General features: G+C 40.7%; 2 protein-coding genes across 2 annotated transcripts; one reads left to right on the forward strand and one right to left on the reverse strand.

Annotated features, from left to right (window-relative positions):
* Positions 1-420: 420 nt before the first annotated feature.
* On the reverse strand, positions 421-11,669 carry METTL22 (methyltransferase like 22). The gene is made up of 11 exons (XM_018067472.2): positions 11,602-11,669; positions 9,779-10,123; positions 7,096-7,446; positions 6,668-6,708; positions 6,438-6,582; positions 5,900-5,971; positions 5,242-5,295; positions 4,431-4,511; positions 3,541-3,643; positions 2,594-2,762; positions 421-1,320 (listed from the first exon to the last, which is right to left on the reverse strand). The coding sequence occupies exons 2-11, from the start codon at positions 9,906-9,908 to the stop codon at positions 1,285-1,287; spliced, it is 1,182 nt and encodes a 393-aa protein (XP_017922961.1). The 5' UTR covers positions 9,909-10,123; positions 11,602-11,669; the 3' UTR covers positions 421-1,284.
* Positions 11,670-11,900: 231 nt separating this feature from the next.
* Positions 11,901-27,395, forward strand: TMEM114 (transmembrane protein 114). The gene is given in 9 exon segments (XM_029957852.1): positions 11,901-11,984; positions 12,055-12,145; positions 13,850-13,889; positions 15,984-16,050; positions 16,052-16,092; positions 16,094-16,122; positions 17,310-17,390; positions 26,053-26,190; positions 27,163-27,395. Coding segments are annotated over 9 exon segments (804 nt in total).
* The last annotated feature ends 80 nt before the right edge of the window (positions 27,396-27,475 follow it).

Raw genomic sequence — 27,475 nt, forward strand, 5'->3', positions numbered from 1 at the left:
ACTGTACTCACAGGGACTGTCCATCATCATCTAATAACCTTTCATCTCATTAAAGAACACAAAAAATACGTCTTCATACACACAAACAGGTTATGAAATAATTGACCTAAACCAAATGAACTAAACCAAACATAAAACAGACTTTCAAGAAGTCAACCACATGCTTCTAATGAATGTTTGCACACTCCCACCAGTCCCAGGCTGGAACAGCTCCAGCTGGAACACTCTCCTAATGCTGAGGAATCCAGTGGGCACAAGGATTTCCGTGACACTGGACATATGGAAAGTGATATAAACATAACAGTACACATAAAATTTATTAAAGTACAAACAGATTTTTGGTTTTGTTAATAACACAGGAGAGATTTCATCAAGTACAAACAGATTTTTGGTTTAAATAATGACACGGGAGAGACTGAATCAACATGTTGTACTTTAATCCAAAAGCTAAGAAACTGAAGGCCCCATTTGTGTGGGCAAGACATTCTTGTTCACCTTCCTCCCCCCAGCCTCACATGTATATGCTGAGGGTAGAATTCCAAACATTTAAGGAGCTGTAGCACATCATTTCACATGGTACCTTCTCATCCTCAACCTGGCTAGACAGAATAGCTCGAAAATTCCTGCAGGACAAGACAGATGCAAGACCTCTGTGGAATATTTTCAGAGGCTCAAACAAAGTGCATCTTGTCTCTTCTCAGTTCAGACTGTGGCCCTAAACTAGATTGATTTAGATAGGACCAACTGGAAATTAAGGAAGAAGTTTCATAAACAAATTGCTTCAAAAAATTCATCAAAACCAAATAAATCTTACCCAGAACACTGTTTCAACAAATGTCCATAAATACAAATAATGTGGGACTGGGATGAGACTGAGAACAGTGTCCATGTTCTGAAAACTAAAAAGGAAAATGCATGACATCTGCAAATCAGCCCCATGGAAAAGGTTCAGTACTTCTTTGTCAGACTCTAAAACTGAAGTCATCAATCCCAAAGAGCAAGTCACTGTGTCACTGCCATTGTCTGGCATCCAGCACATACTGTGAAGATCCACATGAAACAGTTTTGTAAAACAAACACCAAAGAAGCCACGTCCAAGTGCCCAAGTCCAAGAAAACAAGTGCCAAACCCAAAACTCGCTGAAGTAAAGCAACTCTGCAATACTCTCTGAGAACACAATTCCACCAGGAAGATATTTTTCTTGGGGTGAAAATCTTTTTTTGAATAAAACATCAAAATCGCCTTTATAATTAGATGAAGATCTTCTCTTTCCTCATGTGCCTGTCACGTTAGGTGTTCAGCCACGACCTTCCACAATTCCTGTAGGAGCAGAAAAAAATACATACAGGTATTTTCTCAGATCAGTAGGTTGCAATTATGAAAGTTCAACATTCCCACTATAAGACAAGTTTTAAGACATATCCTACATTCCCATCCTCAGACAGTATCCATCTATGGATGGATACTAAATCCATCTATGTAATCTCCTAGAATGACTACCAAATTAACTTTGAAACAGAGCAGTATCATTGATTTCTTCATTCTTATAGCATGATTTTAAAAAGTAATTTGTATTTAGTGTAAGATAATTTGTGTTAAAATAATTTCGTTGGTCTGCATGACCTTCTGCAGTGTTTTGATTGATAATCTTGCTCTTTTTCTTAGCCTGTATTGACAAATGCTTTCAATAATGCTGGTAAAAATACAACTTAACAAATACCCAATTTACTGAGCAATCAAGGTCTCATAAATGCAGGTTTTATACAAACACACAACCCCTTCTCAATCTGTTGGACCGTGAGGACAAAACCAGATCACTTTATTTCTTTAGAATAAATTAATATACACTTTGTCTGCTATACAAAAGACTATTAAGCAGAGTATAACATACCCTTCACCAGGACATCTTGAATTGTGACAATATACTTAATGATAAATAAAAACATAAGCATTTTAAAAATACATGTATTTCGAGGACCAGGAGCCTTCCTCAAATAGCCAGGGAATGAGTTTACACTTTTAGGTATAAGCCAGGTTACTTCTATATGCCTGTAAAACTTTTGAACAAGTTTTGCATGAATGTTTTATGCCTGAGCTAATTGGATAACCAGAAACACTATATTTGACATGTTTCTGAGTAATAGAAGTTAACAGCTAATCGACTTCTTCAGAGGTATCAGAATATTATTTCCTGAACCCTGAACTGGGAAAGGAGTTACTAAAACTATGAAATGAAAGCTCTTCTACAAGCAAATAAAGGAGATATTGGTCCAATTTTCTAGTCAATCACAAAAATTTTATTTTACAAAGTAAAAGCTCCTCATCCTTTGAGGGACTGAGTGCAGTCTTAGCCACTCTACTGCTGCTGATAGAAAATCAACTCTACCCCAGCCAAAACAGGGACTTGTGTCAACCTAGTTCAGATTGTGTAAGCACAAACAAGAACCATTTTAAACCAACAAAAAGCTAAGTGGAAATAAAAGAGAAGTAATGTTTATTCTCCTGTTCTTACTTCACGTCAAGTCAACAGCTGAATACTAATTTGAGATGATTAGCCTGACACATTACATTTATTTTCATGAATGTCACTTACCAACTGCTCAATTCGTTCATAAACAAGAAACTGGCAGAAATCAGCCTTAATGGGCTCCACAGTATATTTAATTTTTCTATCTTGAAGGTTCTCCAAATCATTCAGATTATTTCTAAAGTGACTGTAGGCTTCACACGTAACGTCCATATGTCTTAAAGTGAAGTTCAGCCTGGCAAGAGAATATTTAATTTAAAACATCTCTCCTATACGGTCACCTTAAATGGGTGTGTAACTTTGCTCAGGTAAGTGGGTCTTCCCAGCATAATTAACTCCCTTCAACAGCCAAAAAAATGTACACCCCCTCCATTCCTGAAAAGCTGACAACACTTATGTTAGCATCAATACACAATAACTCTTGCATGAATCCTTCCATGGATTTTAAGGCACTTTGCCAAACAGAATCATTGTCTTGGCTTCCTGGACAAACACTTGGCACCACATCATAGGACTAGCTATTGCTACATATCCCCAGAGATTTAAGCAAAGCCTATCTGTATATTAGTTTATGAATGGACTCCAACAAATGAAAGCATTCAATGATTCCTTCAAAGAAAGCAAGGGAAATTGTTCTAGAGGCACTAAAGCTGGGAAATATATATCCTTATTCCAAGCCCCTTCATTCCACTCCATGATCTCAAAAATATATAACAAATGTTGTCAGGTATTATAGAATACATCAATCTAGCCACCTACTTATCTTTATTTGCACAGAGATTATCCCATACAAGACAAAGGCAGGACAACAAAAGTCAAACTCTTGTAAAACTCAGATTCTGAACTCATAAAAATTAAGCATGCATAAAAATAAATGCTTGTCCTGAGCCTATACTGGCATCAACAGTGAAAATTAGAAGCCAACCTTCAACTAAAACAGATGTTTCTTCCAAATAAAGAAAGCATGCAACGTTTTTAGTGCTTTTTTATTTTAAGTTCTTGGTAATACTTACCTCTTTTCTAATGCCAAGTAAACTGTGCAAGAATTTCTCAAGCTGTGTGTGATTCTGTGCAACGTTCTGAACAAGGCATCTGTCAGGTCATCATCATAGAACACTACAAGAAAAAAGATTAACAGCATAAAATATGTACATTGAAGTGTACTGTTTACTTAAGCTTCAGGTATGAAAGAAAAAAAAATAGGCCTTAGTCTGATTATTCTAATCAAGCAAGTCACTATTTAACTAAGTGCTGAAGTATGTTTTTATTGGCAATAACTGACCCTGTAATAGTATTCACTGCTGCTTTTTATGTCAAGCTTTCTTTAAGTGTTCTCTTGTGGGAATCACTTTCAGACAACTTACAAAACTTTAACAAGATTTTTCTCAGCCTGTAAATAATCTTACTGCAGAGCTAAAGAACACAAGATATCCCAGCACATAGGACTTCATTTCTTACAAAAAAACCAAACCAAAGGCATAGACTCTATGGGTAAGTGCAGCATCTGAAATTGTTTTTCACATTAGGGAAAATCTTGGTCTAACCACCTATTTATCATTATTTGCACAGAATTTATCTGATACTACACAATGGTAAGACAACACAGGACTTCTGAAAGTCAAATTCACTTACCTGTGATTATGTTGAGTAATTTATTTAGTCACGAATAATTACCACACCAAAGGAAAGCAGTTTGCAACATCTGTTCTCCCATTGTTAAGACAGAAAGTAAATACAATTTTATAGAAAAGAAAAATACAGGCAGGAACACTTAAGGCAGAGCTTTGACAAATTAGGTAAGGATCTGACCTATTAGATTTTAAAAGCAAATTAGGTATGTTTAAATCATTACTCATAAGGCCCAAGTGTTTGATTGAAAAGGTCACTGTTTATATTTTCCTACCATCAGCTGCCATTATCACAGAACAGTGATCATGCAAATCAGCAATCTCTTCTTCAGACCAGCTGTAAGGAACTTCAGGATCTGTAAGAAAGAATATGGCTTTGGTGCACGGGATTAAATGTCTCAGATGCTTGAGAAAAGAAACTTCGTAACTCCTGTGGGCATCTGCTACTTCAGAGCACAGCACTGAAAGGAAACCAAACCCTCCCTCTGGTCATTCTCTGAAGTTCCCTGCAGTGCTCTGCTTTCCCTGTGGATTCCAACCCTCCCAAGGCTGACTGGCAAGCACAGAATTTCCACTTCAGAATTCACAACCAATTAGTAGCCTGTAGCAAGGTCACAGATTTAACTATGTTGAAGTAAGTACACCTTTAAACAAAAACCCAAATGTATCTTTGCATAAATTTTGACTAAATTTACTACTTCATCATGCTTTTTAAAGTTTAGACTTTGTTAAAAAGAAACTTTATTTGAAAGTCTAAAAAACATAAAGCCTTTTCAACTTGCAATATCAGATACTTCCATTAACCAGAATTTTTTTTTTGAGGTCCAAGAGAGGCTTTTGTATGTGTAAAGGATGTTCCTACTTGCTTGAATAGTTGCTCTATTTTTTTAGATGCATTACATCAAATTCAGCTTGGTGTGTACTTTCAACTAGGTGTACTTTCAACTATTTTTCCAGAGGCCTGTGTGCTGGAGGACTCACTTTATAAATGCTGGAATGAGCTTTTCTTGATGGCTCTGAAGAGAAAAAAACCCACAAAAACATAACACCAAGCCCTATCTGAAAGGACCCATTGTAACCACCTACCAGTGCAGAATTCATCTTTCAGCCAGTCCAGTTCTTTCACTTTAACTTCCCCTCCTGTGGGTGAAGAAAGACCACATCAGTCACAAATGGCCTTTGAGAGAGTACCTGAGCAAAAGTAAACAGTCAAAACCTGTACTGAAACAAATGATGAAGATCTATTACGAGGACATATGAAACAAGTGAAGTTGAACTTCAAATCATCTGCTTTAAATCAAAACCCAGCCATTAAATCAAAACCAGTTACCCACTCTCGAGAGAACAGAATGAAAGATCAGAAAGGCAACCTCTGTTCTCTTTGACACGTCTCACCCACAAAATACTTCTTCCCAGAGTTCTGCCTCTGCCATTTACACCCTGTTTATGTGACCCCTGGCACCTGCACTTCTGTGATGCTCCCAAGGACCTCAGAGCAACTCACACTGTGACTGTGCAGGAACCACAGCTGGTCTAAAATGATGCCCAGAGAAAGGGTAAGTATTTCGCTCTTCTCAAAAGGAAGCTGTCCCACTATGGACCACACATCTTGCATCTTTCTTTAAGTCACTTTAAACCACACAAAAGACATGTGGATGTGCTGGGTAGGCAGTGACTGTGCTGTTTCATCCCAAAGCAGTTCACATATAGGCAATTGCACAACCACTGACTATACAGCACTTACCTCCTGGCTCCATCAGGTGTTTGTTTAATGCAACATTTTGCTCACACATGGCCAGAAGATCTTCACCAATATCTGGAAAACAGTGATAATGCAATTAAAAATAAGAATATTCGGTATGGGGTGTGTATGCCCTTGACCTCTCAGACTAATACTTGAAGTTTCTCTCAAGCTGATGAGATTAAGGGCAATTCAGAGCAACTCTATCCACTGAGGATTGCTTCCCTTGTATCCTCCCCTTCCTTCTGTATTTCAGTACTAAGCTCTGAGGCACCCTTGAAGAAAGAAGTTAGTGTGTCCAGATTAAAATAGGTAGAGAGGGATCTATCTTGAGTTCACAGCAACATATCTTGCTTTTAAACCCTTGTGCTTAAAAGTAGTGCTGCTTTCTCAACCCTTGAGAAAGTTCCTGTTATTTTTCAGTAAATAACACAACTTGATACACATTAATAAAATTATTAACTAAAACTGAACATATGAGTATGTAAGCACTGCTTTGTGAAGTTCTATGAAAATATTTAACTGAAAATAACTGCCTTACCTGTGCAATAAACTCTCTTGGCAACTGTTCCCATGATAATACTTGTAATTCCAGTGCCACCTCCCAGCTCAAGCACTGAGCAACATCTGAATGTGTCCCGTTTAAACAGGATGTAATCAGCAAGAAGAAAGGCTGCACGCCAGACCTGGGGAGAAGAGCAGCAGTTAAAACTCAGTAAATTCTGAAGCACCACCCATGAACAGCAAGATAGTCCAAGGTAGAACACATACTTGTTTACCAACATCTTCTAAGGGGGTTGCCATAGTATGTTCTGTGGAAATGAAAGCAGAGCAGAAATAATTATCTCAAAATGGTGTTCGAATCAAGTTCCATAGTGGCAAGTCTGAAACTCAAGTCATGCTTCTCTTTCAAATATAGAACTCAACACCCTTCACTCTACCCTTCATTATCTGCCATAATAATGGCAGATAATGCCAAACCCCAAATCTACCTAAGGAGTACTGAGTTTCCCATGGTATGCATACAACTGCCCAAATCACTTCTAGAGGAAAAAAACTAAATGTAAAAATATTTGCAGTATCATAGTATTATGATTACTATCTTTTTTCACTGAACAACTGCTATTCCATTTCTAAGGAAAACCTATTTTTGTTTCACACAAACATATTTACCCCATTTCTCCTTGACTATTATTTACCTATTTTAACAACATCACTGCAGGTGCATTCTCGCTCTTCATCTTCAAAGGCATCTTCTCTCCCTTTCATCAGAATTACAGGGCACACTATATCCCTCAAAAGATCCTCTGCTTCTAAATCAGAGGCACTTCGAGGCCGCCTGACCACTTCCAAGTCTCCATCATCATCCAGCAGAGCTTCTACTCCTTCACTATTTAATTCTCTTTCCTTTTTCAGGTTACTCCTGTCCTTGTTGCACAGTTCATCTCCACCTCTGTACTGGTGTTCTCTTCCTGTTTTAACTTCTTCCATGTGTCTCTCAGATGCCAAATCTTCTGTGTTCCAAAGGAATTTGAAATATGACAGGAATACTGTAAGAACACAGTGGGGCAGGGAGGGAAAGTTAACACCAGATAAGACAGAATCTATGCACAATTTCCACACGAATGAAATTCTGGTATGTGTTTCACATATTAAAAATCTAGGTGTTAAAAAATTACACACATAACTTGAAATATAATTCTGTTTGCAACTAAGAACTATTTCTGTTATTAAGTTCTGTCAGTAGAAATAAATGAGGCACTTCCACAGTCTACTGGCTGACTCAGCATCTCTGCAGTCACCAAGGACATTTTAATCTGATTTAGTAACACTTATTTTAACAACTGGCAGAAGAGATGGTTTCTTACATCCTCCAAAAGTTCTTCTGTTCAGACAAGTTCAAATCAAGTTGAAAGCAAAATTAATAGAAGTTAGAATTTGGGTTTTTCTGGTTAAGATCCCTGCCTTGTAAGAAACAAGAGTGTTCTAGTAAAAAGCAAGTAGATATTTTTTTTTACTGTTTTAAAAGTCTTTAAGAATTCAAGCAACTTGAAGCCTTGAAACTGGCTCAGTATGAGAGAGCAGAAATAAGTGCACAGGAGACACTTGAGAAAGCCAGAACACGCTGACACCTTAATAACTGTTTTAAAAGTCTTCAAGCTGATGACTTAAGCCATTGTTCTCAAAGACCAAATAATCAAAAAATATTTTGCAACAATCACCCAGTGACATCATTGTCTATTAAAATTTTAAGTTATCAGAACATGGACCTTGCAATTTTAATTATGGGAATCTGTACTGTCTGAATACCACACACGAGGAAGAACAAACATTCCATAGTCCTTCCATCTATGTTCATTCACAACAAAAGGGAAGAAATAAAGTGCTTGCCACCACTGCTTTTGACAGTTTCACAATTTATGAAGTTCTGTTCCAGTTTCTTTAGGAAGCATGCAACACATTCAAAGTTGGTCTGCTGTAATCTGACCAAAGTTTCTCTCTAGGGAAGACCATTTTTTCTAGATATAATAAAATCTTCATTGCCTGTCCCAGCATGAGAGATTTTTAAACTCATCTACTGTTTGCATGATGGCCAGATTAAACTGTTTTGGGTATTTAGCAACTTAGAGGACGCAGTCAGTGAAGGAAATGCTTTTGTTCTCCATGCCCATTCTGATCCTCTGCACGTGCTATGGCATTCAAAAGTTTTAAGGGAAAACTGACACAAAGGAGAAGAGCCTAAACCCCATAAACTTCCCTAAAATACAGCAGAATGGCAGTGGCAGATTGTCCTTGCATTTGTTAGAGTAAAAGCTGTCACACCACAACCCAATTCTTGTCTCCATAACAAGAGGAATTTCCCAGACCAAGCTCATTCAGAGTAGGTAGAAGATGCTGTCATTTCATTCTGCTAAAAGGTTCTTTGCATCGAGCAAAATCGCAGCAAACAAATGTCAAACAGCATGAAGACACACCACAGCACTGATTGCCTGGTTTTGACCTGATCAGGGTTAAAATTATTATTCACTTCTTTGGCAGGCTTTTGACAGGCCTACTTTTATCACTTTTCACCCTGTCATATGCCAGAACAGCTGCAAAAGTTACTCTTTTTATGTCACAACTTGGTTTGAAGAAACAATTAACACTTCTGTCACAGCAGGACTTTTCCACAGAACATTTTACCAGCAGCTTTAAGGTCACTTTCCTTGACAACTTTATAGCAACCTACAAGCTGGCAATCAGCCAGGGGCATTTGCCAACTCATTCCACCACAGCTCTGACTCTTCAAATTCTGTGTCAGTCAAAGCCATTGCTATTCTGAGTTTTCTTGTTGACAATTTTTAAAAACAAACAAACAAAAAAAACCCACAAAACCCCCCAAACAAAGCTGTTAGGTGCCCCTGCAATAGACAGTAAATCATCAATAAATCGTCACATAAAGATTTTATTAAAATCAATAAATTAATTACTGATAATTTTTACTTTATGCTTAAATTACCCCAGGGATAACCCCACGTTTATATATAAGAAACATCCCAACTTTTTATCATGATTCCCAAAGTGCTATATTGACATTATAGCTCAATGAACAAATAAATAAATAAAATAAAATCTGCAAGCAAGTTAATTCCGTTACTACTTCTCAGAAAGTATTTGTTAAGATAGGCTGTCTACAAATTCTACATTGTTTTCATTTCTGAAGTTAATTTCATGAGGAGAATCCAGCCAGCCCTCTTCTTAAGGACTCAGTAGGAGGTGATTTGGCTTATAACTGCTTAAAATATGTAATTATTAATATAAACCACTCAAAGCAGGATTCAGCCATTACAAATACATGAGTACAGTTAAAATACAGCTCCACCAGTCTAAGTATAACCCTACCTGGCTGTCCAACTGCATTCAGTCGTACCATGAGGTGTCTTTTGTTTGGGCAGAGCAGGTGAACATCAGACAGCACAGTGTCACTCCTGAACGTGGGGTTATCCATCTCCTTCTCTGCTACATCTACCATGATGTGCTGCTGAGAGGAACATCAACACAGCCCATGCAGTCCCCTGTGTAGTGCTGTCCCAGAGGGATCTGACACTCTTCTGTTAACAGGCATCCAGGAACAGCTTTGCTCAGCCAGGTAACCTCACAGCATTCCTGAGGAGACCCCAGGTGAGAGGTGATCGTGCCAGCTCCATGCTCCAGTAAGACAGCAAGTTGCTCATCAGGATATCCAACCTGAAACAAAACACAGGCAGCTTTTAGTGATCTCCTGACACCGTTTGAACATTGCTCCAGCAGGTTTTCAGAAGATAAAAATCAGATTACACTGTCCAACAAAGCTGCAATGCTCCAGTGCTCCCTTTTACTGTGCTCCAAAGAATCATCAATACATAACTCTCAGTAGTGCAGTGGCAGACACTGCATATTTTAGGAAGAACTGCTAACTTGTGTTAAAAACAACTTTCCCCCGAAAAAAGCAAATGTTACCATGAGTGCTAAATCAAGGTATTCAAAGGAAATAAGGCCTTATGTGCACAACTTCACTGGTTTAAGGGATCTTAAAGCTGTTCATAGAAATCTCTGAAATTTCTTAGAAACAGGCACTATTATCAAATGTTGTATCACAGGTTAGTCTCCCAAACTCCCTAAAAGGAGTATGTGCTCTTCCTGGAGAAAATTCAGTTCCCTTTACAAACCCCCACTAACTGGGCAGTTAATGTCTCCCATCTTTGACACTCTTTATTCTTCCATAGAAAAAAATCCAACACCTGAAACCATCCTCGCTACCTCATGTCCAAGGCTCAGCTGTCTCTATCCCACACCATGAACAAGGGAATTACCTCCTATGAATGGAAAAATACAGAGGACATTGATTTCCCTATGTTCTACAAAACCTGGCATTTTGTGAAAGGGAACGTGAACTGTAGATCTGAAAGTGAAATTTGTGTCTTTAAAAACGTAAAAAAAAAGTTTTTTAAGTTTTTAAAAAAACTTAGAAAAAGCTTAGATCACACATGCAAATCATCAAGCACTACATGAATTATTTAGTCAGCAAAGACACTTGGGTCTCACCAGCTATGAGCACCCCTAACACTCCTCAAAAACTGCTGATACCATTTCCTACGTTGGCATTAATGCCTTGGAAGATTATGCTAAATTTTCTGTTATCTGATTGTTCTTGAACAAGATCACAGAATGGGTCAGGCTGGAAGGGACCAGAGTGGGTCACCTGGTCCAACCTCCCTGCTCCAGCAGCGTCATCCCAGAGCACACGGCACAGGTTTGCATCCAGATGATTCTGAAGTATCTACAGGGAGGGAGCCTGCACGCCCTCTCTGGGTGATCCTTTTCAGTGCTCGGTCACTGCACAGGAAAGAACTTCTTCCTTATGTTCAGGGGGAATTTCCTGGGCATCAGTTCCTGCCCGATGCCTGCTGTCCTATTGCTCGGCACCACCGAGCAGAGCCTGGTCCATCCTCTGACACCTCCCTTCACATTAAGATACCTCCTATTAGATACCTGGTCCATCCTCTCACACCCACCCTTTAGACACCGACAAACATTCATAAGGTCGCCTCTCAGGCACCCCTTCTCCAGGCTGAAGAGGCCCCGCTCCTAAGAGAGATGCTCCTGACCCTTGACCAACTTCGCTCTCTGCTGGACACACATACACACTCTTAAAACGCCCCGAGCTTTACAGGCAGCCCCTGTACCTGCAGTTATGCAGTTCTATCAACCTCTGCAAGACCCGCTCCCCCTCCCGAGCCGCCCTTTGCCCGCGGGACTCGGCGCAGGAGCAGCCGCGGGGCTCAGACCGCAGGCGCTCCCGCCGCTCCTCCGGACCGGGACCGGGGGCTGTGGGGGACAGGTCCTGCCTGCCCCGTGTCCCTCCCAGGCAGATCCCGGCCCCACCAGCACCTCCCTCGCTCGCTGCCGGGGCAGCGGCTCCGTCCGCCCCTTCCGCTGACGCCGCTGCCCGGCGGCCCCCGGGGCTCGGGCGGTGCCTCCCGCGATGGGGGCAGTTCTTAATCTGAGAGGCACCGGCGAAACCTGGGTGAAAAAAATAAAAGTCAGCGCTAGCAGCCTTGCGTTAAAGGTTCCGCAGGAGCGGTTTCCGGGGTTTAAACCCGCGTTTCTTATCGCGTTCTTTTATTAATTGGTTTTAGCGTCTCTCGCCGTGTCGCGTTTTCCGTGTGCGGTTCCGTGCAAAAACATCCAAACGGCTTGAAAGCGAAAATGGAAAAACACTCTGCGGAGGCAAATAGGCGTTTCTTCCTTAGTCCAGATAATGTCAGAATTTTACTATCACCCTAAGATTAGCTGGAGCAACAGCAATATGTGCTCACTTGTTTTGGGGTAGTTTCTTAATTCTGCAGTTTTCAATTAGTCGTGAACCAGGTGAAATGAACAGAAGACTGAGTTAGGTGTTGGGCAGAAGCACCACAACCAGAGTGCTTTGGAATGATTTAATAACAGAAATTTGTCTAACTCACGGAGTCAGTATCTACATTTTGGACCTTTGCTACAGATGATGCTTGTATTTTTCTTGAATAGATGCTTGTGGGGAAGGAAGAATTAAAGAGTCAGTGTTCAAAAAACCCCATGGAATGTAATGCATATTCTGTGTCTGTTTCTGGGTATCTGCTTCTCATGATCCGCATCCTTCAACAAAGGCTAAGAATTATTAAAAGAATGAAGTAATCTTTCCCTGTTTTTACAGCCAAGAGTGTTGAGTGGCAATGGAATGGAAAATGCAGCAAGCCATTCAGTTCTCTCCTTGGAGTTTCTGTAGGGAATTCTGTTGGATGAACATCTGTCAAAAAATGCTTTGGAGATTTGTTCTCCTCTTATCTGGCTCCTGTGAAAGAGCAGAACATTATTTTACTTCCCATGGTGATACACTGCCACATAAATTATTACTGCAGTCTCTCTCTGCTGGCATGTTCCCACTGCTGTAAAGTGCTAACAATCTGCAGGAAAAGCAGTTTTTATTTGTTGGAAAATCCTGCCAGTTTGCAGCAGGAGACATTTACTGGCACACAGACTAAGTATTGCTAGAGGAGCTAAAGGGTGAGTGTTTCACTGCACTACACGGGAGCTTTTGAACACAAAGGTACATTAGGTGAGAAATGGAGCTGCCATAATTTCTTTTCTACATAATGCTGCTACGTAGTTTCACAATATGCATAATCATTAGGCAAAGCAGGAACATCTTGTGGCTGCAGAAGGTCATAAAGGAGCCAGTCCGGCTGCAGGCATTGTAATGTGGGTGATAATGACAGTTGTTTAGGGAGATGCAATTTCTGTACTACACACAAGGGGGCTTTGGCAGCAAACTCCCGACATCTACCTCTTTTTTTTTTAAGGATGCACCTCAGCTGCATTTCCTATCTTCCCCACAGCCATGTGAGCTGTCAATTTGCTTAAAGAAAGCAACTCAAGAGTATCCCTTAGTCACATCATACCAGGTATTAGAAGAGTTAAATTACTCCTTTCCTCATGGTTTTCCCGCAGTCCTTTCATGGCCCAAAAGGTATTGTTAGACAGTTCTTTACAGAATGTCTTCTTGAATACCAGCACTGCTGCAGGAGGCTCAGAAAAGAAAACTATACAGACAATCCTGAAAAATATATATCACAGGGAAAAATCTAATTCCTTAAGATTAGATAAGAGAACAGAGCTGATTCTAAGCAGACAGGAATAACAGATGAATTAATACACCACCACATCCTTGCTCTTGTACTGTGCAGTAGGGCATCCCTGAAAGCACATGCTATCTTTCCAGCATGTAGTGTACTGTCTCTTTGCTTGTCTTCTTTTCTAGTAGACATTATATGTCAAAAAAACCCCAAAACAAACAAACAAAAACAAAACAAAAAAGCAAACAAACAAACGAAACCCCCCAAAACCCCAAACAAACAAACAAAAAAGTAAACCAAAAAAGAAACTGAAGGCTCTCAGGAAGAAAAAATATATCAGTCCTCATAATTTTAATCCTACTGTACTGGGGCTGTTGAAAGGAGATATGCTGAAATAGTTTTCACTTCATCTTGTTAACTGGTGTACTGGTATGCAAAGTATGTGAGACAAGTTGCTTAAACCATCAAGCAGCACAGAAAAATGTCAGGCAACACAGTGAATAAAATGACTGTTGGTCTACATGATAAATCAGTGAAGAATCTTCCTAAATAACTGCTTGAGGTTCAAAAGTGCATGAGGGGAATAACTGAAAAGTTATTAAAAAGGACAACTGCAGCTGTCAGCTTTTTTGTTTCCACATTTCCTGAATATTCATTTCTCCTTCCCAGGGGAAGTTAAGAATCATACTGCCTTGCCAACAAGAAAACTGAATTAAAAAGCAGTAACATTAACTTCACAGAGCTGAAATCCACATCGATTTCTTTTTCGTTAACTATTTTGTGGTTGTTTATCAGCTACTTTCATAGCCTTTGACTATAACATTTATCTCCAGGGGCTTATTCAGAACAATAATTTGCATGCCTTTGACATCACCCAGTTATGAGTTCCCATGTCCAACACAAGCTGATTTGTACACAAATTTTTCTAAGAGAGACATGTTTGTAACATGTCAGGTGAATGTCTACCCAAGTGACTGTGGTTGCCAACACCAAAAATGAGTTTGCCTATGAGGATGTTGCGAGAGACAACATCAAAAGCCTTGCTAAAGTTAAGATAGACAATACCCACTGCAAATATAGTTGGAAAAAAGAGACAAGCTTGGGATCCTCGTTAGGACTCGTGCCCCAAGGCCTCTTCATTTTGTCTTGCTGCACTACTTAGTCTAACTAAACATTTTCACTTTGCTTGATTAACTTTGTATCACCCAAACATCACAATTACAAGGAGGCGACATCTGCTTAGTTTGTAGAACTACACAGTGCAACTTGGAGATGTGAGAAAGAGATGGCAAAAGCTCAGAATAATGCTATATATCTGCTTAACAATGTATTCTTGAATGGAAAGACTATAATATTCCCAACAGTATACACCTTTCAGTACTTTTGCAGAGCAAAATGTGGTCTGTAGTGCTGATGATTACAGTGTTTAAACAAACACTCTCTCTCAATAAATATTTTGCTTTTAACTGATCCTACTGCTGAAGCCCTACTGGTTCCTGATAGCTTGTTGCCATGAATGGGTAATGATGTCACACATTCTACCCAGTGTCCATGCCAGAAAATAAATGAGAATGACTTTTTTAGTTTTTGGGAGCTACTTAGCAATTCTCTGGAAGGTCTGAAGTGAATTACAAGGAAGAAAACCTGATACCCCATTGACCCTACCTGTATTGTATCTTTATGCCAGTAAAGTGGCACAGTAAAACTCCAGAGCAAAGGGTCTGCAGATTTAAAATCATGGTTCTGTTACTTCAATTTACCTTGTTATCTAACGTTTCAGTGAGATAGATGAAGTGTGGCTTAGGGGCTCACACGTGAACACACCTGTGCCCTTGGAAACTACATAGCTATAGTTTCTGGAAGAGGGTGTACTACTTGTGTCCTTCCCTCCATCGGTGACTTTCTGACAGGAAAATGATCCCAAGCAGGGTACAGACATCCCCCCATCAGGTAGCAATTTCCACGCTGCTGCCTTCTCTCACACTGCCTTTCAAATTAGGTTAGATCTGTCCTTTTGAGCTCGGCATCTGGAAGGGAAAGAGCAAGAGGAAATCTCTTGTAAGTACATGGGAAAGGCTGCAGGAACACCAGCGCTGTCACTGCTCCCTCCTCCCCTCCAGGACCGCGGCGTTTGGAGTAAGGGAGCGATCAGGATCCCCATCCCCGTGCGTTCTCGCATGTATCCCTTCCTGGGGAGGCAGAGCCCACCTGCTCAGCGCCGCCACTGATGCGCAGGCGGGTCGGGACAGGTACCGGGGGTCGGGGGCAGGGGGGACCTCTCTGTGCGGGGGACCCCTCTGTGCCGGCGGGGTCCCCGCTCCGCCCGCGGGGGCGCGCAGGGAGCGGGGGCGGGGCTCGGGCGCGCAACCTGCGCGGCCGTCGGGTCCGGCGAGGCGGGGCGGGCGGCGGCGGCATCAGCATGAGGAATGAAACTTGGCGCCTCACCCTCGTGGCCCTGTGGGACTTTCCAGCTTCGTCTTCCTCGGTGCCATCGCGACGATGCTGGTACATCAAATCGATGCCCTCCAAGCTGGACGCGTCCCGGAACGGCTCGGACGCGCTCAGTCCACTTCGGGCTGTGGCGGACCTGCCGCGGTGAGTGGGGCGGGCGGAGCGGCCATCCAGCTGTGGATCCCAGCTGTGGGATCCAGCTGCGGGGGATCCAGCTGCGGGGATCCAGCTGCTGGATCCAGCTGCTGCGATCGCTGTGAGGTCAGCCGCGGGATCCAGCCGCGGATCCAGCTGCGGAGATCCAGCTGCGGAGATCCAGCTGCGGAGATCCAGCTGTAAGGTTCCAGTTGCGAGGTCCGGATGTCCGGAGGGCCCCGGCATCCGTGGGCAGTGCCTTGTCGATGCCCTCCCGTGTTACCTGCCGAGGGAGACGTGGGGAGAGCGAATTTTCTGCTGCTGTAACCTGATTATGCATTAACTTTTAATCCGAGCTAATTTAATAAACGTTAACCATTTAGGAGGAAGGAGATGTCTTTTCATTTGGCTCGGGGAATTAAGGGGTGAAAGTTCTGGGTTAAAGCCATTAAAATAATAAATAATAATTTAAAGAACATAAACATAAAGAACTTAAATATAAACACTATAGTTTATGTATACAAACAATACAATTATTGTTATTATTATTATTATGTATTATTAAATTAACATAGCAATATAAACATTGTTAGTTTGAAATGCACAACATTTATTAAAATTTTTAACATTAAAATTTAAATTAGGTTATCTATAAATAATTTAAGTAAACTTAATCACATACTAGCTAAAGCTAAGTGACTAAAGACTCACCAAGTTCACCAGGTAGTTGTACTGTGTTTGGTTTTGCTTAGTGTTTCATAGTTCTAGATTTTAATGAAAGATCTATAAATGCTATATGGAGAGTATAGAATTTTCCCCATTGAGTTAATTTGTTACTTTTGGTTTTGATTCCACCACTAAAAGCAAGGAGTAAGTAATGTTCACCACAGTCTAGAAAGGATGTTGCTCCCAGTGGAGTGGGGAGAAGCAGCAGGTTTCAGGAATTCTCCCTGTGCTGTATCCCAAGCCCACTGCAACGAGCAGATGTTTCCCTGCTGACTCCAGCAGTCAGGCCCCATGGGAGCAGCCAATGCTGGGTACTGAAAATCCCCTCCTTTCCTTCTCTACCTAGGAATAACTGTTTTAAAAGCAGTTAATATTATATGAATTATACTTACATGCAAAAAAAAAAAAAACATAGCAAAAAGATGCTATAGTGTAATTTTTCCCTCTTTGTTTTTCCCCTTCTCTGTTAGTGAGGAGTGAGTGTTACCCTTTGATAAACCCCTTCTGGCACGAGAATGCAAACATCACCGAGTCACACAGACAGCTTTTGTGTGAGTAGCATTTATATTATTTTTATATTTATATCCACCCTTCCCTCCCTCCTTGGCCACTTACAAGGACTCATTTCTGATTCAGAGGGGGAACTCTCTGAGATAGTGTTTTGTCTCTGCTTCTGTACAACATCTGTCACTGCCTGTGGTCTTTGAGTAGGTTTACTTTTGAAATAACCATCTATTGCATGTCAAGTTCAGCTAATTTCTTCCACAGGAGCAAGACCTTTCTGACTGGAATGGCACAGGAAGGTACACAATTGTTAAAAAATAAAAGGCAAAAATGGTCAAAATCGCCTCAGAGGAGTCTGATCACTGAAAATACTTAAGCACACATTTAAATGAGTCTTTTCTACCCTTTCAGTGGGATTCCTTGCACTGATAAAAGACTTATGTTAGTGAGAATTCAAGAAAATTAATCCCTGACTAAAAGCAGTGTTTGAAGTCCTTGAAGAACACTGTGTTCAAAACCACTAAGCTCCTAACTCTATTTACTTCCTTTTTTTTCCCTGATACATTAGTCAATGTCAGGATGTTCTCAGAAAGTCCAAACTGAACATTTTCAAATACTTACAGGCACGTCCCAAAAGATGATTTAGCTTCTTTGCAACATATTCTGCACAATCCTCTGCTCACACATGCTCATATATGGCCTTGATTTTTATAACCTTTTAATTTACTTACCTCTCCTCTCTGACTCTGGCTCTTTCCACCTTGCATGCAGAATATGTGCATTAGTCCTGTGTCTTGAAATGGGACTCTTTCCCTCAAAACCAGCCATTTCCTGAACAATCCTCCAGAGAGGCTTAGAGTGTCTTCAACCTCTTGGAGCAGCATCCCATGATGAGCTAAGAGTGCAGCACATGTGGAAAGGAGGCCTGGGAGGTGCTGATGCTGGTGGGGCTGTGTCCCACCTGTAACTGGGAAGCTGCAGTAGGAATAAGATCCCAGTGGGCTACTGAAAGAGCCATATAACATATCGACAGGTTCAAGACTAACAGCCCAGGTTGTCTCTCTGAGCTTTCAAATAGAAAAGTGCCATTTCTTAAATTTTCCCTGCTCAAGACAGAGGGCCTTGCCTGCTTGATGTTGCTGAAAACTCTGAGGATCAGTGAAAGTGATTGTCTGCTTGATCACTTAAACCTTTGAGGGGTCACTGTTAATTGAACCCAACCAGACTGATCACGTTTTAGGTGTGGGCAGCTCAACTGTTACGTTGGGGATGGTCCAAAATTTCGGGATAAAGTTGTTAGCATTTCAAAAGTTGTGTGCGTATTTGCAAAAGGCACACCTGTTATTTCCCCCAGGTGAGGAGATTTTAGGTTGCAGCTCTTCAATGAAATAACAAAACAAAATCAGAGATGATTTTGGTTATAAAAATGATGTTGGCTTGGAAACAAAGGTAGTCACGAAGTGTAAGAAAATAGTGGATGTGAGTAAAAATTGGATTAATAACTATGTTTACAGGCTCTCCAGAGCTTAACAGATTTTTTTTTTCTCTCACTTTCACATCAAGTACTATTTTTAGGTTCCTGGACAAAGACTTCAGGTCTGCAAAGACACTTGCAGATTTTACGATAAACAGGCATAGTCTGCCTAAAAATGATGAGATTAGAAATCAAAGATACTTTTATTGAAATAACCTGTTAGGCTTGATTAGAATGACCTACAGAGTGAACTTCTTGATTTTTTTGGATGTTCAGCTTCAGTGCAGTTTTAGTGAGGTGAGGCTACAGGTCTGCAGCAACAGCAGCTGAACACAGGAACTGCCCTGCCAGTCCTTCTTCCTTCAAGGAAATACAGATATTTCTGAGTGACATCTAAGTTCATTAAGTACTGAGATAGTACCTTCTGCTCTTTCTTAAATATTTTCTGACTGTGGTCACTGAATCATATTTAGGCAAACCATTTTCATCTACGACACATTTTAACTAGAATTTTAGAGGAAAATTCTGAGGGCATGGGTTGCAGTATGTTTACAGTAGTTTCTTCATCTGTTGCTGTATGGGGCAAACAAGCTAATTGCATAACTTTAATTGGTTACTTCAAAAAAATCATATTTTTCTCATGTGTGCCTATGCAGGTGTCTGTGAGGAACATTCACATGGGATTAATCTCATTCCATCTAGCTCACATATTTCTCACTGATTATCCCTTAATGGACTGTCTCCTGATGTAGGTACTTAAGTAACACATCGGTCACATCCCTCATTCCTCAGTTTGAATGCACTTCTTGGTGTGTCTTAACTAGACACAAGTGCCAAAAAGATGGGAGAAAGTCTGTGTGTGAGTGCAAAGAGCTGGGTCGAAGTGGAAACAAAAGTCCTGGTCACTGCCAGAAGACAAACCTTTCATTAGAGAACGAAAAGCCTCCACATCCCCTTCCTCCACACTTCCAATCTCTCTCCTATTCATCCACAGCCTATTCCTTTTAGGTTTATTGTGTACTTCAAATAGAGCTCCTGGTAAATTAAAATGATTTGGTATACAAGTTAACATCCTGTGCCAGCAGCAATATTACTCAGGCAATCAACACAGGTGCTGTTAAGCCTGGCAGTGTGACGTGCTTTCACATCACAGGAGTACTCTTGGCTGATTCCTCTCATGGATTAGACACAAACATGCCTCCTCCTCTGCATTAGCCTTCCACTTCTTTTCTTACCACTCCCTCCAGCTGAACATACAGTGTATACCATCTCTCTCCCTCAAGCCCACAATGTATAAAATATTTTCCTACTACAGATTACATTATGACATGGCTGTATATTTGGTTAAAACATCATCCACTGACTAAACAAAAATACCACTATAGACTTCCTGCCACTAGTTTTCCTGAAATTTCTGCATTTTAAAAATGCTTTTTTACTGGAGATGTACACTTTCCTCTGTCCTAGACAGGATTAAAACTGTCACTTTTCACAATTTAGACAGTTATCAGGGTCTCTTGGTGACCAGTAGAATTAAAGATAGTCCTCTGAAAATCACCCTTAGAACTGAAATCTCATCAGACCCCCCACAGATATTTTGCCTTGCTGTGTGTTCTCCTGTGCAAGCTATGGAAGACAACTTTTTTTCATGGTGAGCTGAATCCATCTCTCACTAAATGATAAAATAAGGGTGTCACTCTCACTTCAAAGGAAGCTGCATCAGGAGCTCTGAGCAGCTTTGCCATTTTCCAGTAGAAGAAACATAGCATCCCCAATCACATGGAAGTGTTGAGGATCACATACAGAGAGGGAAGCTGGTGTGTAGCAGAAATGGCAGTATTTAATCACCTGAAAGATTTTCCCCAAGAGTTTCAGCTTTGTAAAAGAAGTTCTTGAAAGAAAAACCAAAACAAAACGAACAGAACCAAAACTACAAAAAAAAAATACCACTACCAAAAAAACCCAAACAGAAAAAAAACCCCAGTAAGTTACATGGGGCAAAGGTTGCTCTTAGGTATTTTTGTAAAATAAATATTTTCCATTTACCAGTCTGTATTGTTAATAATTAGTGAATACCAGTATAGATTTAGGTAAAGGCAGCGCCAGTGTAATCCCTGCAAAATGAACAGTGTTGTAAATATTTTTAATCAAAACCAGACAATTTCTCTTGAGTCTTAGCTTTGCACCTGAGCTGGTGTGGAGTCCCACCTGCACTGCAGGGCTGGGGTTGGTGTTATGGAAAATAATGTGAGAGGAACTGCTGTTCTTTCTTACTGTCTGCATGACACACAAACCATCTGCATTAGGTACCTACAGGTACCTACAAGCCTCTCACAATCCTGATTTTTTTGTTATTGACATGAACATCATGGGCAGTGATTGATTTCCTTTTACAGGTCCATTTTTAGTGCTCTCCTGTATTCTTGAGCCATCTAGAGATGAGCAGTTAATGGATGTGGTTTCCACTTACATGTCGCTTGAAGAAAATCTTTTTCCTGATGTAAAATCAAGACTGGAGTGTGCAGCTGCCCAGTGCAACTGCTTAAAGTATCCTCCTAAGAGTATTTTTATTTTTTATTTTTTCTTTTTTAAACTTCAGTGTGACTGGAACATGAGGCTGCAGACAAGTTAGTCCTTCCTGCAGGGAAACAATCTTTGCAGCAGAGGCAGTTACTGATGCCTCAGTTGTTTTAATGTAACAGCTGCCTTGGTTTCTTCCTCAACAAAATTAGTTTAATAGTACAGATAAACTTGTCTGGATTTCCTTACAACATGTGGACCCTGTAACTAACCAGCTGCTTTCACACTTTGCCCTGCTCTTCATTTTTACTGAGCTTATTTTATTTTTACAGTTTGTAATGTTATAAAGAATCCCCTATTATTTGGCTGCCATGATGTTTTTCCTTGGGGATTTACAGTTCTTCACAATTTTTCTTGTGATTTGAAGTTATCAGAAGGAAACCAGGGCTGGAATATCTAGCAAGAGCTAGTTCAGAGGCCAAGTGAAATAAGACCCAAATGATGTACACAGAAATTCTAATTTAATTGATCTGGTAGGTGTGTACCTAAAGGGATCTGCTTTGTTTCTGAGCAACAGTGTACTGTTCCTTCAGAGAGGTCCCAGTGAACATCTGCTGGGTGCTTAGAGCAGATATTACAGTAAATATATACAGAAATCTGAGATAACTCCAGCATCACTGCAGCTGAGACCAAATGAGTGACAAATGTGATGAATGTTCTCGTTTTCAAAGTCATTGGTACCGTGGCAATAGCGTGTGAGCCACAGTGCACTGCTCACATCCATCATCCTACCCATTCCTGCTTGTCACTGTCCCCTGTTCCCTGTCCAGCATCATTTTATTTCTACTGTCTGCAATTCGTCTTCCAGTTGAGCTCAGAGACTTTCTGAGAAGAGCACCAAGCCAAAACATGTAACACACAGACCAGAGCTTGGCTAATTGTCCTGGAGTTCCCTAACCCTGTGAGCAATCCTCCACCAGCATCTTTTCTCTGGTGATCTGGAGGGAAACCAGGCCTTTGTGTCCCTGGGGTCCGAGCCCAGAAGTCTCACATTTAGCCACTGACAGTTCTTTTCAGTTGCTCGTTGTTTTTCCATGTTGTTTCCTTCCTTTCTTCCCTACAAGCAGGTAGGTCTTTCTCCATTCACTGATTCTTCTTGGCTTTGCCAAGTCTTTCCAGAGCAGCCCCACTGGTTTTAGCAGCTGTTTGGTTTCAGCTCGAGGCTTTTGTCTTTCTAACTGGCTATTTAGTAACTGCTGGGTAAGATAAACAGGGCCTTAATTAAGCTCTTCTGAGCCGCTGCCATTTGGAGTATTTCTGATGAGGTGACTATTACAGTTTTCTAGAGACTATTTGCTATTATAAGCTGTGCAAACAAATCCGAAGTTGCTTTGAAGCAATTAAGCTCCAGCACGTTAACAGATGATTAACAAAACTGCTCGGCTTGCAGTTGGTTACTTCTGACACCGCTCCATTTTTCTAGTTCGTTCCACAGATTTCTCTTTGCAAACAACTCAACAACAACTGTGTTGGGTGGTAATTTAGAAGTGCCTGCCAAATCCTGAGATCTGGACACACGCTGCAGATGTCATTCTTACAGATATTTGGTCCCATCTCTACTGAAACAGCTTTGGTTAGCTAATGTAAAACTTCATTAGCTCAGATCAGGCAATTTAGTTCTTTTCTCTTCTGCAAAAACCAGGAGTGTTTTTTAAATGTTTGTGAGTTTGTTTCAGTATTTCCAAGACTAAACTATTGGACCTTTTGTGACAGGGAACTCTGGCATTGAGCAATAGAGGGGGCAAACTGAATTCTGTTTTACAAGAAAGTGCACATACCTCTTCTTGTGCAAAATGTTTAGGCTGGTGGGTTTTTTTCAACAGTAGATTAATTTCATCAATATGAAGAGTTATATGTACAATATATAATGCATCAATGTGTATTTCAACAGAAATTGAAAAAAATGCTAAAATGACTGCAAAATTAATGTTTTAACTTCTTTCACAGATGATTATTGAGGACAGAAACACAGTAAAGATATTTTAAGTCATGTTCTTCTATAAACTAATTCTGTTCCTCTAATCAAGGAATATAATGGCATAATATCATATGCCAGATGGCATGAATTCAGATTCCTGAGTGGTTTCCATGGCAGCATTTTAGAATAAGTTTCCCAGGCAGTTGCAGATTTCACAGGACAAATGAGTATTAGATATTGAACTTGAACACTGGAGATGATAAAGTGCTGTTTAACCAAATACAATCCATTAAATATTTGATTTTAAAAAAGCTGCAGGTGATTAATGGGAAATGTAGCTGTGTATAGGAAAAGTGAGGCTCTGTCACAGTGGGATTTGTGGGTTTCAGCTGAGATATTACTAAATCCTGTATTTTCACTCAAGAGGGCATAAAAATCAGAGTTATTCTGATGCTGCATGCAACTGCCACAGATCATTAATGTAATCTGTGACACTCCCCAGGATGTTCTGGTATGGATTTGCTTTCCCTTTCCTTCACAAGGTTCCATTCAGAGCCTGATCTACCTCACCCACTGTCCTGGCTCAGGTTGCAGTAGCTGAAATCACACCATGATAAGGAAAGTCAAAGAAATAGCAACTGTAGGTGCTACTGTCCTGAGGTGTAACTTGTTAGCAGTCAGTGAGGGACACCTGGAAAATCACAAGGCATAGAGCCAGCGAGGAGCTTATTTCTGTTTTTTCCCTCCCAGCAAAGCCAGGTCTGGGGACAGAGTTGTACCATTCTTACATTCACAATTTTAAAATGTTAATTGTATCTGATTTTATCAGATTTGAGCATCAAGGCCTTTTCACCTTTTACGTGCAAGACCAAATCTAAGGGAGCACATGGATGTCAGAGTGGTGGGGAACCAAAACCAGGCCCAATAACCCTCAGCAAGCACAAATGTGGCTGAAGACCAGCCTGTTTCTGCTGCTTCTATGGAATCTGAGAGCTGAATTGGGTTCCAAATCTCTGTTCTGTCCCATCATGTGGCATAACATCCCCAACAACCACTTCTACCTATATAAAACTGCTGAACTGCGTGAGTTCCATGGCTATTTCTTGTCTTGGTATTCAGCTAAGAATTGCAGACAGTTTTGACATACTGGTTTCTACCCAGTAAGCTGAAGATTGATTTGGCTGTTAGCATCTGAGAATTGCTATAGGTTTGTGTTTCTTAGGCAGCAACAGCAGCTGTGGCTACTTTTGCTGAAGGAAAACACAGGGAGTGTCCTCAGCTTTAGAATCAAAGAGAGAAAGTGCTCTCTTCAGTGCAGAATGCTGAATTTGTCATTTCTGAGCATCAGCTGGTCCTGATGTGGGCATATGTGGGATTGAATATGAAAATATAATACCAGCATAAATAAACAGAAACAGAAGAACAGTAGGGTCACCTCCCAAAACTTTGTCATTTGCCACATTTTTCCTTGTGATCATGTTCTGTGCTACACAAAACAAATAATTATATCTTGAAACCACATTCTCCACAAGAAAAGACATTAACAGTGTCTGCCTTGATCCCATGCAGACCCTTCTTAACCTTCCAAGCTTCTAGAACTGAACAGAGATACACAATTGTGTCTTATCTTTATAATGCTGTTGAAGGGGATAAGCTGGATCCTTAGCCAGTGACAGAGGGAGTGCTTCCAATTCAATGGGCAGTTACAGTCACTTAAAAAAAATTGATCATTTGGTCACACAAAACCTGTGATCTCTTAACTGATTCCTTTTCCTTGGGAACCAGCTAATGGTGTATTGTGATTCCTCTGTGAAATTAAACGAGTCACTGAAGCCTAGACCTCTTCAGAATATGGATTTTAAGGGATTTTTTTTGTCTCAGCACTTTGGTATTAAATAAATTGATACTGGAATTACTTTTTCTTGGTTATTATTCTAGAAAAGGTTGGGTTAAAGGTTGTGGATAGATTACATGAAAAGGAACAATGACACAAAGATGGTTCATGATGAAAAAAACTGTGATATGAAAAAATACATAGCAACCCTCTGTTTACACAGCTATTAAAATGTTATAGGGATCAAGAAAGACTAATGTAAAACATTTAGCATGGGAGGAAGCGAGCAGGATAGGTTAATGTACTTAGTGAAGCTGCTGTAGAAAACAATGACAGACAGAATCAGAGCTGGATGGGAAAATTTACCTCTAGTTGATGGTCAGCTGCAACAAAGGAAAAGGTCACCAATTTGCTAGATCTGTTCAGCAGAGGACATGTGACAGAAGAGAAAGAATTTAATCAAAAGCATGGCTGGATCTCACCACCCAGACAACAATGCCACTCACTGTGATCTGTGTGATAACCAGGGCTACTTCTGATTTAGGTTGTCAGTGCCTACCTGGTATGCAGTGCATGACCTGTTATCCAGTTTGGCTTAATAGCTCAGTCTTTTTAACTGCTTAAATATATCTATGCAGACATATCCTTTATATTTCTGGTCTCTGTTTGGAACACAGGCTGTGATCCTGTGAGGGCTTGCTCTGTATGTGACCTTTTCCTCCATATCATGTATTTGTCCTGCCAACTTAAACTGAAAACCCAAGAGGTTTTCCAATTTCTTGTTGATTCAGCACAGAATAAAGCTTTGATTCTGCTCAGGGGCTCTGCACTTAATAATTATTAGTACATCCACTGACACCATAATCAAATATTGAAATATTAACGTTCTTTATTTTTCTTCAGACATGCATGGAACATTTGTCATCCTGATGCCCCTCAGCCTGATACTGATGATTTTTGGAGGAATGACTGGGTTCATCAGTATCCTTGCCAGGGCCTACCTACTGCTTCTGATGACGGGACTGCTTTTTCTTTTTGGAGGTACAATATCAAACCCCCAACCTAACCAATTTAAATAATAAGGGATTATGTCTCAGAAACATCACTTTGTTTTTCCAGAGAATAAGAGCTAGGCAGGAGTTTCCTTTCAGAATAATGCTGGTGTTCATCCTGATGGGATTCTGGAACAGAGCAACTTAGAGTCAGGAAAGGCAAATAATCACACACAGCCAAACATCCTTGTGCAGTGAGTCACACTTTGAACACAGAGTGTTTGCTGTGCCCATTAACACAAAAGATTTAATACCTTCTAAGCACAGGGCACAAATTCTTTACAGACAGGGTAATGGGGTAATTGACTTTGGAACTAGTAAAGCATAGGGTTTGATAACCTTACACAGACCTTACACCCATTAAGAAAAGTGACAATTTTTTAAAGGCTTTTGCATTGGGTTCCTGAAAAGAGTCTTGCTGGGCAAGTCTGCTCCAAGGATGTCTTTGACTCAGTTATTTGGAAGTGATGAGTAGTCATGACTCCACAACACTTGGTGGGAGGTGGCAGCAAAGACCAACACGTTTACATTAAACACTCAAAATTTACAATACTCAAAATTAGAAAGCAGCCTAAATTCAGGTCAGTGACCTGACATGCAAGAATCTGTGTCTCTGTGGGCTTTCTGGCATAGAGGTGGACATCTGCACATGGTGCTCAGCAGTGAGGAATCAGGATGCACTATAATACAGTACTGAAAACACAGATGTGTGTGCATTAGATATCTGTGAAATATATGACTGGATTTCTATTGTGGCAGGATTGATGTTAGACATTTTGATTCAGTATTTAACAGTGGGAACACATTATATTTAATGGACAGAAAACCAGCCTCAAATAGATATCAAAGATAAACTGGGAATCTGGCCTGGGTGGGATAGGAAGGAGTGGGAAAGAAGCCCTAAGCCATGTCCAATTGCTTGGTTTTGATTTAACCAGCTGAGTATGTCTCTCTCTCTCAGCTCTGGTCACACTTACTGGGATCAGTGTCTACATTGCATATTCAGCTGCTGCCTTTGAAGAAGCTGTCTGCCTCCTGAGGAGCAAGGACCTCCTGGTGGAAATCGATATCAGGTTTGGCTGGTCCCTGGCCCTGGTCTGGATCTCCTTTGTGGCAGAAGTGCTCACTGGGGCCGTGTTCCTCCTGGCAGCAAGAGTTGTGGGTCTGAAACGGCAGCGTGAGCAGACATTATGAACAACAGGTGTCCCTGCAACAACAGAACCCTGAAGAGCCCGACAGTCTGGATTGCTCAGTCCAGCTGCTCACTGGGGGTA

The sequence above is a fragment of the Manacus vitellinus genome, unplaced genomic scaffold (assembly GCF_001715985.3).
Source record: "Manacus vitellinus isolate BGI_N305 unplaced genomic scaffold, ASM171598v3 scaffold_12_pilon, whole genome shotgun sequence".
Lineage (NCBI taxonomy): Eukaryota > Metazoa > Chordata > Aves > Passeriformes > Pipridae > Manacus > Manacus vitellinus.

Bases quoted from the DNA above. Each gene is read 5' to 3' on its own strand.
- METTL22 (XM_018067472.2), bottom strand. From the start codon at position 9,908: ATGGTAGATGTAGCAGAGAAGGAGATGGATAACCCCACGTTCAGGAGT. The intron at 5,972-6,437 runs GTAAGGCAGTTA...ACTGTTTTCCAG, and splicing joins CAAGAGAGTTTATTGCACAG to ATATTGGTGAAGATCTTCTG. The intron at 1,321-2,593 runs GTAAGTGACATT...CTGCTCCTACAG, and splicing joins ATGAACGAATTGAGCAGTTG to GAATTGTGGAAGGTCGTGGC.